Here is an 11578-nt window from a genome sequence, read left to right as displayed (position 1 = left end):
GTGAAGAAAAATGCAGTTGAAAACAAAACTTTTATGTCCCCGGGAAGAAGAAAAATCACACACAGAATAACAATGTTTACATGCGACGCATGCGAAGTTGAGGTCAAAGCATGAACTTTGACTCGCCCGCTAACCACTCAGAAAGCAGTATCAGGTCATGTTATCATCGACTATTTTGAACAGCCAATGAGAACAGCGCTAGCAAGGCAAAGGTCACAACAATTACTCACGATTTTACTACAATCGAGGCAACCCTCACAGGGTCAGAGAAGGGGTTTTTGGAAAGGCTCTTGACTAAATATAGATAGACCGAAGACCTTGACAGTGGGCATTTCATATAGACCAAAAATAGACGAAACTATCGATACCAAATTTCCCTATTATTATCGATGTTTTATGCTCATATTGGCCTAATGTTTATATGGCTTTTTCGCTGTCAAGCCAGGCTGTAACATTATATTTACTGACCCCCTGGACTTCAAGAGGTCAGTTTGGACCTAAACTGACCCATCTGAGAGTCAACAAACACATTTTCATGTAGCAAAGGTTTCAAACTTTTCAAAAATAAAAAAATCTCAAAATCGATATTTTACTCGATTTTTGACAATCGAGGACCCGCCCATCCCCTTAAAAAGATTAGTCAAATGGCATTCCCTTAATTTTGAATGAATCTATATGAATAACTGCCCTAGGCACGCGCCGCTCCCTACAATTCAATTTGAGTAAATTATGATTTTATAACCGCACAGACCACTTATTTCTGTAAAATATTAATAACTAATCATTTCTTTTGAAATTCCGTTCTATTCCGAGCAATTGTATGTTTAAAAAAAATGAGCTTTTATATAGAGCAATATCTACTAAAAGTGCTCAAAGCGCTTTACAAGGGGTCCCTGGCTAACAGCAAAACATAAAACTTTGTGTAACCTTGAACGTTAATATCTAGTTTGATTGAGAGAGTTTAGTGAGAACTACTCATAAAAATATCTAGCTAAAAACAATAATCTCTCTCTCTCTCTCTCTCTCTATATATATATATATATATATATATATATATATATATATATATATATATATATATATATATGTATTAATACCGGATAGGGAGACTTTTGGTACCCCTATTAGTTCATTTTACAGTACTTTACCAATAGGGAGACCAAAATCCGGTCCCCCTATTGATTTGACCTCTAGCACATTCACTTTTCTATTTTTAGTTTAAAGTTGTCAACCCAACCGTCAAGGATATATAATTGTAAATCATAGTATTGAAGTTATTTGTTAAACACCACAGTAAGAAGAGTTATGCCTAAATTTTCACGTTGGTCAATAAGGTGACCGCCTGAAAAAAGTACAATAGGGGTACCAGTGTTTTCATCGATATATTTCAATAGTGAGGCAATATATCTTTCCGAAATTTTCTCTAAAATTCTAGAGCATTATATGGATTTTTATAGTAATGAAAACCTAATATAAAATTGTGTGAAAGTTGATGAACTGAGGAATGAACAAGATATACGAATTATAATCTATTTTTAGAAACAGATTTATCGAATCTTGGTCCGGATTCTTATCTTGGTGACAAGAGACAAGCAAACATAGTAACTCTTTTTTTCGTGAAACGTATGTTTAGTCAATTTCGCGCATAAAGAGGCACTCGGCACTCACTCACTCCGCAAGTCAGTAGTAGGTAGGTGGTTATCAGTTATCAGCTTTAATTCTTAGTCAAACGCTTCATCAAACCCATTATTGAGTAGCATGTTGATGCCTGATGCCAGTTGAAGCCATCTCGACGTCGTGAAATGGAGCATCTTCTGTCATAGCAGTAGAATCGTCAGATGCCGCATTTAAATCCTCCATTCCAGGCGTTGCTGTTGCCATATCGATCTTCGAAATGATTTGGTCTAGACGTCAAGTTGACCCGTTCTATGTCTGAAGAGATTTTAAAGTGCAATACCTAACATTATATCTTGATCTACAAAAGAGTCTTTTTAAATGAACCGCTGTGTTTCTATATTTTTCAAGAACCAATGATTATCTGATAACCACTGACAATTGACTTGCGGAGAGAGTGGCCGACGGACGTCCTCTCTATAGCCGCAAGTATTTTTTCGTCACTTGCTGAGTTCCAAACTAGACGTCTATGGCATCGTGGGGTAAATTGATGCTGGAGGCATCATTGAAGAGACACCGAGATAATTTAAATGGTAAGTTATTGGCCATTCTTATTACATCACTGTTGATTTAAGATTTTCAATAGGGTAGACATCACAATCACACACACACCGATTGATGATTGTCACTTGTCAGTCAGTCATTTGGAAGTGGAGTCAGATAATTCGGGAACTTCTGTAGACTGTAGATTCACACTAGTGAGTAAGATCTGTCGTTTACTACTACTACTACTACTACTACTACCACTACTACTTTTAGTTTTAGCTTTATCCAACTCAACACTTCTCGTGTTTATTTTATTTTGGCAAAACTAGAATGGATTTTTGAAAAGAATATAAAATAATTTAAACTTAAACCTGTCTTTGCATCTTGCTTTATGCATACAGTATGCCATATCACAGCCATCACAAAATCATAGTTTAATGTTGAGAATATGCTATTTCTTTTGTAACTTCAGATCAGAGAGATTTGAGCTTTAAAAATCCTGAAAAATGTCTTGCTGTCAATCCAGACAACCCTTTTGATGTGATCTATGATGTTAATGGTAAGAATGTAATTTGATGAGGAAATGAATAACATTTAGGTAACATAGTTTGCTTTTTTTTTTTTTTTTTTTTTGAGTCATGATGTGTAATACTATTACAGTCCACTCCGGATAATTGCAACTCGTTTAATCGCAACTTTCGGTTAATCACAATATTTCCTAAGCAATGGAAATAATTCTATATAAAAGTCACTGGTTAATTGCAACAAACTTCGGTTTTTTAAAAAGTGGTAAATTCAAGAAATCAAACAGTATATCATGATTAAATTTCATCATGGATGAAATCGTGACAGGTTGAAGAATCGAGAGTGAGCAGGATTTAATGCTACAGTAGTGTGTCACCACTCTGTTAGAGTCGAAAGAGGGCGGGGCTCTGCAGTATGGGTTTGTGACGTCATCGGTGGCCATTAAATAGAAGAGGGGTGGGGCTGGTCATAATCTTGACAACAGGTTATAAATGACAGTTATAAAGAGAGACTGAGCGATATCCTTTGTTTTAGGATTAACAACTGTGCATTGTGACCAACGAGTTTGGTGAGAGCTTATTGTCTCTCATTAAGGCTAATCTCTTTAACTCTGACAAATGTTGAATTGTTGAGAAAAAAGATTGAAACTTCTTCCAATCTGAATAAGATATCGGCTTGCTTCATAGCTGCTTTTGGTTGACAAATCTACACGGGGCTGCCATATGGTTTTTGTTTCAATCAAATTGCTCTGTATGTGGTGGACTAAGAATATTATTTACTGGTTTGAGTTGACAATAAATGTGTAAAATGTTGAAATAGTGGACAGGAAACTGAATTTCGGTTAATCCCAACATTTTCGATGATCCCAAGGTATTGCGATTATCCTAAGTGGACTGTACCTGAATCTTGAACGAAAAACTATCATATGGATATGATTATAGACAGATTGGTTTCTGGAATTATATTTCCGTCCTCCCTTGCCAACTCTGACGTTCTTGAAATTTAAAAGAAAATAGCCAGAAGGTTTCGGACTTAATTTTCTTTTTTTTTCCAAAGGACAATAGTCATAAGGTAAATAATTTTTAAAAAATCCTTTTACAGCACAAGATGGCATGATTTTTTGTTTAAGAGTTTAGAGAAAAACTTGCACATGATAGTCTTCAGCTTTTTTTTTGTTGTTTTTATTTTCTATATAGACTCCAACTCAGAGCCTGAAAGTGATGCAGAACAAAGTTCCATATCACATGATTCATTTGTGGTAAGTATGTACATTAAAATAAAATCATAACATTTGTATAGCGTTTATCCACAGTTGGCACCATGCTCAAAATGCTTCACATCAACATATTTTGTGGTGGACAAAACACATTTGCCACAAAAGATGAGACCTGCAGTCTGTTAGGCGCAATACAATATTTCAGGACAAGGACAACACTGTTTTACACCAGTGAGATCTCCTAGTTTTTTGTTGTTAAAAATTTTTCTTTGCAGTGGACTTCGCCAACAATAACACTATTTTAAACCTTCCTCGTTATATTTTGAAGTGATATTCATTGATGAGCCATTCACATTTGAAGTCGTTTGTTTTTTTATTTGACAAAATGTGAAAATGATGCGTTTCCAGGAAAAATTAAAATAGCTTCTGTTGGGATTATACTTTTGATCTCGCATTTTGTCCAAATTCTCTTGCATCGTAATGTTTATCAACTTTTTTTGTTAACTATATTGCAGTTGCAAGGTTAGGAAGTTCATATTGTTGCAATGACAACCGTTTATATGTCCAGAATCGTAGTGATATAAAAAATTGTTTTGTAGTTGTTGGTCCTGGTGTAGGATTTAAAGAGTTGGTTAAAAACGGTTTACTGAAACCCTGGTTGGTGTATCTATATTTATCCAAGCACAGTTGAACATATTAAATACTTAGACAATATGTCTGCCTTTCTCAACTCTTTTTTATTATACTTGCATTATTAACCAGCTAATTGTTTAGTTGGATTATTAAACAATGGCTCTTCATGTTTATTGTCAACATGAATAAATTGATTGATCTGTCATCTTTTCCACAAAATATACAGGGTCCCGATTTTGTTGCTGACTCCGAGTCTGATTCCTCTACGTACTCTGTGAGGTACCCAATGCTGAGTACATCATTGTCTTTGGAACCTAGTGCTCATTCCCCAACTCAGTCAGAGCCTCATCCACAACTATCACAGACTGAACCTCGTTGCCAGTCTGGGACCCAGGTTCAACCCGAATGCTATACACTTGCAAACCAACGTGTTACGTGCAATGGTGAGTCATTTTTTTGTCATTCTTCTCCTTTGATATTTGTGGGATCAATTTTAATTTACCCATTCCTTTTAAAAGAAAACTTCCACCCCTCCATGGTGCTGCATTTGTGTTATTGCATTTTTTTTCTGTTTTGGCAGTGCTGCGTCGCAAAATACGCTACCATTTACATAACAAGCACAAATCCAAATTTGATAGGGTGGACATCTTAGAATCTGAAACCCCAATGTGTGAGTGATATCAGTGAAACCAGCCATAAAAATGTTCATGTTTATTTTATTGGGGTTTTTTTTTGTCTGTAATAGACTTAAATTGCTTGTATTGTAAGTGTTAAAATGGTTTTTTTGTTACAACCCATCTATATATTAAAACTGTTTCTTTGTATTTCTATGATGCTTAAGGCTTTTTTTCACAGACCAGCTGGAAACTTAACGAGAATCAGAGTAGATAACATTTTTATTAATCTTGCAACCTAAACAGTATATGATGATTGGGAGCATTTAAAGAAAAGCACATTTTCTTTTTAATTTGTCGGTACTAAAATTATACTTTGATAATGCCTGCTGTGCTACAAACCCTTTTGACTTCCAGGTTCAATATTTTTCTTTATTCTAAAATTCTTGGGTTTCCTTTCAATGACAACTGAGATCATTAAAATTCAGCTCACAACATGATGTGTGTAGATTTGATGAAAACATATGTTCGAGTTGAGAAGCAGTGTTCACGAACTTGCTGATCGTTTTTACTAGCATTTATTTTCCTAACTTACCTGTATCAATTAACAAAGGCAAGACTCAAATATTTTCTATCTGAACAGTGTGTTTGTTATTGAAATATTTCCGGCATATACATGTCATATTTCATTCCCACAAAATATAAATCAGGATTAAGTTGTCTGGGCATCAGCATCGTTCAGGCAGTTGGGGGGAAGTCTTTAAGGAATTAATGAAGCCGATGCTCAACCGGTCTGGAGGACGTTTGATTGATGTCGGCTGTTTGTTCTGCCAGCCGGTGATGTTTTCTCACTCCCTCAATGACAAAGAAAGTCATTGTTATGACTATGAACTATAGTCTATTATTACTTTTGTTACTATATTAATTGTTACTTATAGCCGCTACTGTTATTATTATTATTATTATTATTATTATTATTATTATTATTATTATTATTATTATTATTATTATTATTATTATTATTATTATTATTATGATATTGCCTTCATTGCATTCTATTACTATTATTGATATAATTAATTTCTGATTGTTGTAAATAATTTATGTGAATTGAATTTTGTCGATTGGCCAAGGGCCTACAATAAACTTAAATGAAATGTTAGTCTTTGGATAGGACTTGGGTCTATTCTTGATTGCTTTTCCGCCTGGGTCGAGTGAAGCATTTGGAGTAAATTTTGTTGCTCAACGTAAAAAACATGACGCTTACCATTCCGCTGATACTGATACCTCCAAGGGGTGGTTGGGGAAAAACCTAAAATTCTTTTGACATTCTGTCTGATTTTTCGCTGAAACAACAAAGGACAATCTATGTATTCAGATGAGACTTCAATGTGTTACTATTCCGATTTATGTTCATATTTTGATTATAATGAAGAGGGAACCCTGAACCCAGTGAAGTGGGTGGATTGATCTATTTATTTCTATTTCAAAACAAAAATATGGCGTCTTTTCACTGGATTTGTTATGTGGCAGAGGTCTCCACAAATCTAACATACCTCTTCCAAAGGAATAGATGGTAGAAAAGTATATAACAAGAAGGAATTATGACAGTTACTTGTCCAGGCCTTAAATATTTGGAATGCTATTCCTCTCTATCGCTGTCATGTAGCTGATGTGCATATGATCTGTCTATTGATTTATTTTCATAGTTCATAGCATGATGTGCTTTATTTTCTTCTTTTTTTTCCAGAGAAATACAAAAAGCCAAGGAGACCCTGTCCATACTGTGGACAGTTGCAAACAAAACTCTCAAGGCATTTGATGAGGAAACACAAAGATGAGACAGAAGTTACAGAGGCCATGAAACAGCCTGTAAAGGAAAGGGATAGAACAATGGATTATCTCAAGAAAAAGGGCATTTTTTATTCAAACACTAGAAACAATTCAATAGTTATGCGTGAGAGAGCACAAGGGTCACATGAAGTTGTTATGTGTGCTGGCTGTAAGGGGTTTTACTCTGGACGAAGGGTTTATGAACACAAAAAGAAATGTAGTACTGAGCATGCTCTGTGTACTGGGGTTGTAAAATTTTATCCCGTGGCTCCCAATGCAAGTAAAGAAATAAAGGAGAATATTCTTGACAAATTTCGGAATGATGAAGTGGGAAATTTGTGTCGATCAGACAAAGCTATAGTATTGTTAGGAACAAAATTGTGGAGTAAAAGTTCAAAGAAGGAGAGAAAAGTTATAATGAGTGATTTACGCATCTTAGGAAATTTGATTTTAAAAACTAGGAAGAGAACGAATCAACCTTCTTTCTCTGGAGAGGACGTGGTGAAGCGTTGTAACTTTAATGAAATATCGCAAACCATTTCTGAAATGACTTTGAAAGAGGATGGGACATTGAAAGCAGGCTTGAAGCTTTCAATTGGATTTATATTGAAAAAGTTAATTAATTTCTTAAAAGGGGAATATATAATGCAAAACAAAATGGAAGAATCCGCAGAGATAGATTTGTTCAAAGCTGTCCTGGATTATAATTGGGATAGTATTTTTTTTACAGCCAGAGTTCAATGTGAAGCAAAGAGAACAAATTTGAGAAAACCCAAAGAGATGCCATTAGAGAATGATATAAAGAAGCTACGGCAATTTATTACTGAAGAGATGGTCCGTATTTGTGAGGATGATTATCAATTATTTGATTCACATATGTTTGTTAGGCTTCGCAATGTCATCGTAGCTAGGCTTACAATGTTTAATGCGAGGAGAGGCGGAGAACCCGCAAGGATGTTGTTAAAAGACTGGAATGATGCAGATTCAGGTGTATGGGTTGATCCCCAGCTTGTACAACATGTCACTGATCCTCTGGAAAAAGCGTTACTTGAGAAGTATAAGCTGGCCTATCAGTCTGGAAAGGGAAGCAAGATGTTGGTCCCTGTGTTGATACCCAATGACACAATTCAGCCTTTAAGGAAACTTGCACAGGAGCGTAAAGCTGTTGATATTTCAGACAACCCATTTCTTTTTCCAAATACAGGAATATCCAAAGATCATGTAAGTGGTTACATTGCCATCAAATATGTCACTTCCTTAGTAAAGGATTTAGAGAAACCCCAGTTGTTAATAGCTGATAAATTCAGGCACCGAGCTTCGACATTATTTGCCTTACTTGATGTCCCACAACACGAGAGAGATGTCTTCTATCGACATATGGGACACAGTGAATCAATCAATCAAAACATTTATCAGTGTCCACTTGCAATACGAGAAATAACAGAAGTTGGTCATTTTTTGGGTCAAATTGATAACTCAGCATCGGTCACTGGGGAAGGAAATTGTAACATTGAAACAAATGACTCTGTAGTGAATAGAGACTCAAATGCAAATTTTGGAACATCCATAGTAACAGCTGCAAATCAAGAAGAAATATTTGATGGTGAAGCAGGAGTGCCAAATCAGCTTACGTGTTCTTCAAAACAAACTGAACCCAAGAGGAATTCAAGCAAAAATCGGAGATACATGTCATGGTCAGATGAGGATACAGATAGAGTCAAGTCATATTTTAAAAACTTTGTCGAAGATGTTTCAGCACATGGTTCAAGGGGATCATTACCTAGAAAGTCTGAAATTATTCTGTTCTTAAAACACCACAGGGTATTTTCACAAAAAGGAATCCCTGAAGGTACACTAATTAGTTTGGTGAAGACAAAGATTTTTAATGAAAGAAATAAATATAGAAGGGAAAGAGCGTTTCAATCGGTGTAATGACAATCATGAATTTGATTTGTATTACATTCATTGTATTGTATAGTGTTATTGACATATTTTGGGGGTTTACAAAAACGTTTTATCTTTATATAGTACAATCTGTTCATCATTGCAATATCCTTTTTTATATTATATGAACATTCATTTGCTCAGCTTGAGAGACAAATGCTTTGTAGAACCATAGCTGCCAACCGTTCTGTTAAAAACGGATTTGTTCCGTATTTGACTTCCTGAGTCCGTAAGTGCTTATTTTTAGTTCAAAATCCGTATTTTGTAATTTTTGACTAATTTGTGGTAAAAAAGCCATGTGAGCCTAATGAATTATTATTATTGATCCATTATTATTACTATTACTACTACTACTATTGTTGTTATTATTATTATCATTATTATTGGTGTCCAGTGAGAGCATAATCTCCATTTGTGTAGCTCTTTAATTTGAATTATGCCTCTAACATAAATGATTTTCAACAATTAAAAAAGTTCCATTCGTTTATATGACGCCTGTATTTTACTCAAACCTTTCATAATGTATTGGAGATTTGCATAGGATATGGATGTTAGCCTCGATATACTTTGAATATTCTAAGACAGTATTGATACTTTCACTATTTGTTACAAATATTATTTTAATTAAGAATAAAATTAAATCCACCTTTTTGATTGGAAGGTATTCAATAAGAAAATCAATTGCTTATATTGATTAAAGATGACAATGATTATTTCCCTTTATTAATTTATGAAATATATAAATTTAATCCCTTTAAAAACATCTTCATCTGATTTTAATTTTTTTTTTTTCAAGCAAGCTTTTGTAACGGTTTAGGTTCAAGAAAAATAAGTATACTCCATTTTTAGGTGTGTTTATCTTGTCAAAGTAAAGAAGTAGGAATTCTCTAATATTTAGAGGTGCATTTTACTATAACTACTATTATAGTATACTACTTAAAGACCATTATGTTGCATGAAAGAAAACATATATGCAATCGTCTACTTTTTATCTGAACTCACCTAATTTTTACCCCAAAACGCCCTCTCAAGTGATGTACCAGGTTGGTAGTTATGCATTTCTAACCATCTTAAGTTATTTCATTTATTTTACAATCGTGCTTCTTGTGTATTGGTCCTTATCAAAGTTGAGGCAGTTGAATTCTTTCTTTATATTGTCCGTTCTGAATTTTGATCTCATTGTGGAAAGCTCCCATAGCGGGCAGGGAGGTACACACTGTGTCTTCTATCCCCTTATATCTGTTTTCCAACATGCTTTCAGTCTTTGTCTTGGAATGAGATTACTTGTTTTTTTCCTGGCCCTCGCCGGAGTCCTAGCTGGGAGGGAAGCAGTCAAATGCATATTTATTGTTTTGGGAGATGATATTTTTTTCCTTGTAAATCATCTCTCTGTTATGTATTATTACTATATTTGTTATTTTTTAATGTATAATGTAAGCATTTGAGTGTGTTCCTCTTTGTTGGATTTTGTTCTTGTGTCCGGATAAGACTTATAGGTGATCTCAAACTTAGTACATTGGTGATACGCTCTTGGAATCTACATCTGATCCCTATTTGTTCCCAGTTCCCCTATGTCTTACTTTCTCTTGGATGCTTCAACTGTAATTCTAGAACTTTTTACTATCCAATTTTCTTCCTTTTTACTGGCGCTGATATAACCTAAATGTGTTGCAAGCGCCGTAAAACCCTTAAAAACAAAACAACAATCATTGTGGAAAGTGTCATTTTAACGATTCAAATGTGCTGGTACTAAACCCGATAATTGAGCAACATTTGGACTAGCCTCTGTCATCTCAAACTTGTTAGTGTTAGTAATAGTAATTAAAAAGGCTGACTTTTATATGTTGCGATTCGATGAAGGGGGGGGGGGGGGGGGGCTTCGGCACACATCGCCCCTCATCCCGGGCAAAATGAGCGTTCCTTATTTTATTTTTGAAAAGTTGGCAGCTATGTAGAACTATCTGAAAGAATCAGATATGGCAGAATAAAAAGTCTTTCTACTAACCCTAACTTAATTGGCCAATGTAGCTTTATGTTCAGCATTTTCTAGATACCTAATGTAAAATTTCACTATTCTTTTTATGATAGTTTTAAGAGTTGCAATCTTTAGAGGTGACTGTCAAGAAATGACACCTCTGTGCATTTAATTTCATTCTTTCTTTATCCCCTCATCCTTAATCAGAATAATAATAATTAATAATGAAAAAAAATGCAGCAACGACAGCTTAGAACGGCATAAAGTGCTTAAGAATTATTTTTTTTGCATTAAACTTTATTCAAACGATTTTCAACACTTTTGCTTCACAGTTTATGCTTTTTAACAAATGCAATTAAGCAACTTACCAGCAACAACATATTGGTTTGTTATCATTTGAGGGTTTTATCAGTAAAACTGTTTCTATCCTTTTATGTTGCACTGTACACATAGCAAACTTCATGCTTTTATTTGGTGACCAAAGACTTATGTGATACAGTGGATGAATGTTTGTGATGGCTTTTGGAACTGAAATAAACCTGCAATATGATTTGTAGACTTCTATCGTTATGTATCATTTTTCGGTCAAATGTAAATGTAATTTTACACGAGCTTGATGTATCATAAAACCCACAATGAGCTCAACGTGCAGCTGGTAGTAGATTTATATGGACACGA

At 34.6% G+C, this 11578-nt stretch overlaps 1 protein-coding gene across 1 annotated transcript; it reads left to right on the top strand.

The window, feature by feature from the left end:
* Positions 1–1631: 1631 nt before the first annotated feature.
* LOC144971087 (uncharacterized) lies at positions 1632–11458 on the top strand. Its single transcript, XM_078911444.1, has 5 exons — positions 1632–2207; positions 2633–2719; positions 3882–3943; positions 4761–4977; positions 6899–11458. Exons 1-5 carry the CDS (start codon positions 2144–2146, stop codon positions 8911–8913), a joined length of 2445 nt encoding a protein of 814 aa, XP_078767570.1. The 5' UTR covers positions 1632–2143; the 3' UTR covers positions 8914–11458.
* Positions 11459–11578: the final 120 nt, after the last annotated feature.

The sequence above is a fragment of the Berghia stephanieae genome, chromosome 1, assembly GCF_034508935.2.
Source record: "Berghia stephanieae isolate SIO BIC M18660-M18661 chromosome 1, UCSD_Bste_1.3, whole genome shotgun sequence".
NCBI lineage: Eukaryota > Metazoa > Mollusca > Gastropoda > Nudibranchia > Aeolidiidae > Berghia > Berghia stephanieae.
Note: the sequence above shows the minus strand (reverse complement) of the source record. Positions and strands in the feature narration are given on the sequence as shown.

Bases quoted from the DNA above. Each gene is read 5' to 3' on its own strand.
- LOC144971087 (XM_078911444.1), top strand. From the start codon at position 2,144: ATGGCATCGTGGGGTAAATTGATGCTGGAGGCATCATTGAAGAGACAC. The intron at 3,944-4,760 runs GTAAGTATGTAC...CAAAATATACAG, and splicing joins TATCACATGATTCATTTGTG to GGTCCCGATTTTGTTGCTGA. The intron at 4,978-6,898 runs GTGAGTCATTTT...TTTTTTTTCCAG, and splicing joins CCAACGTGTTACGTGCAATG to AGAAATACAAAAAGCCAAGG.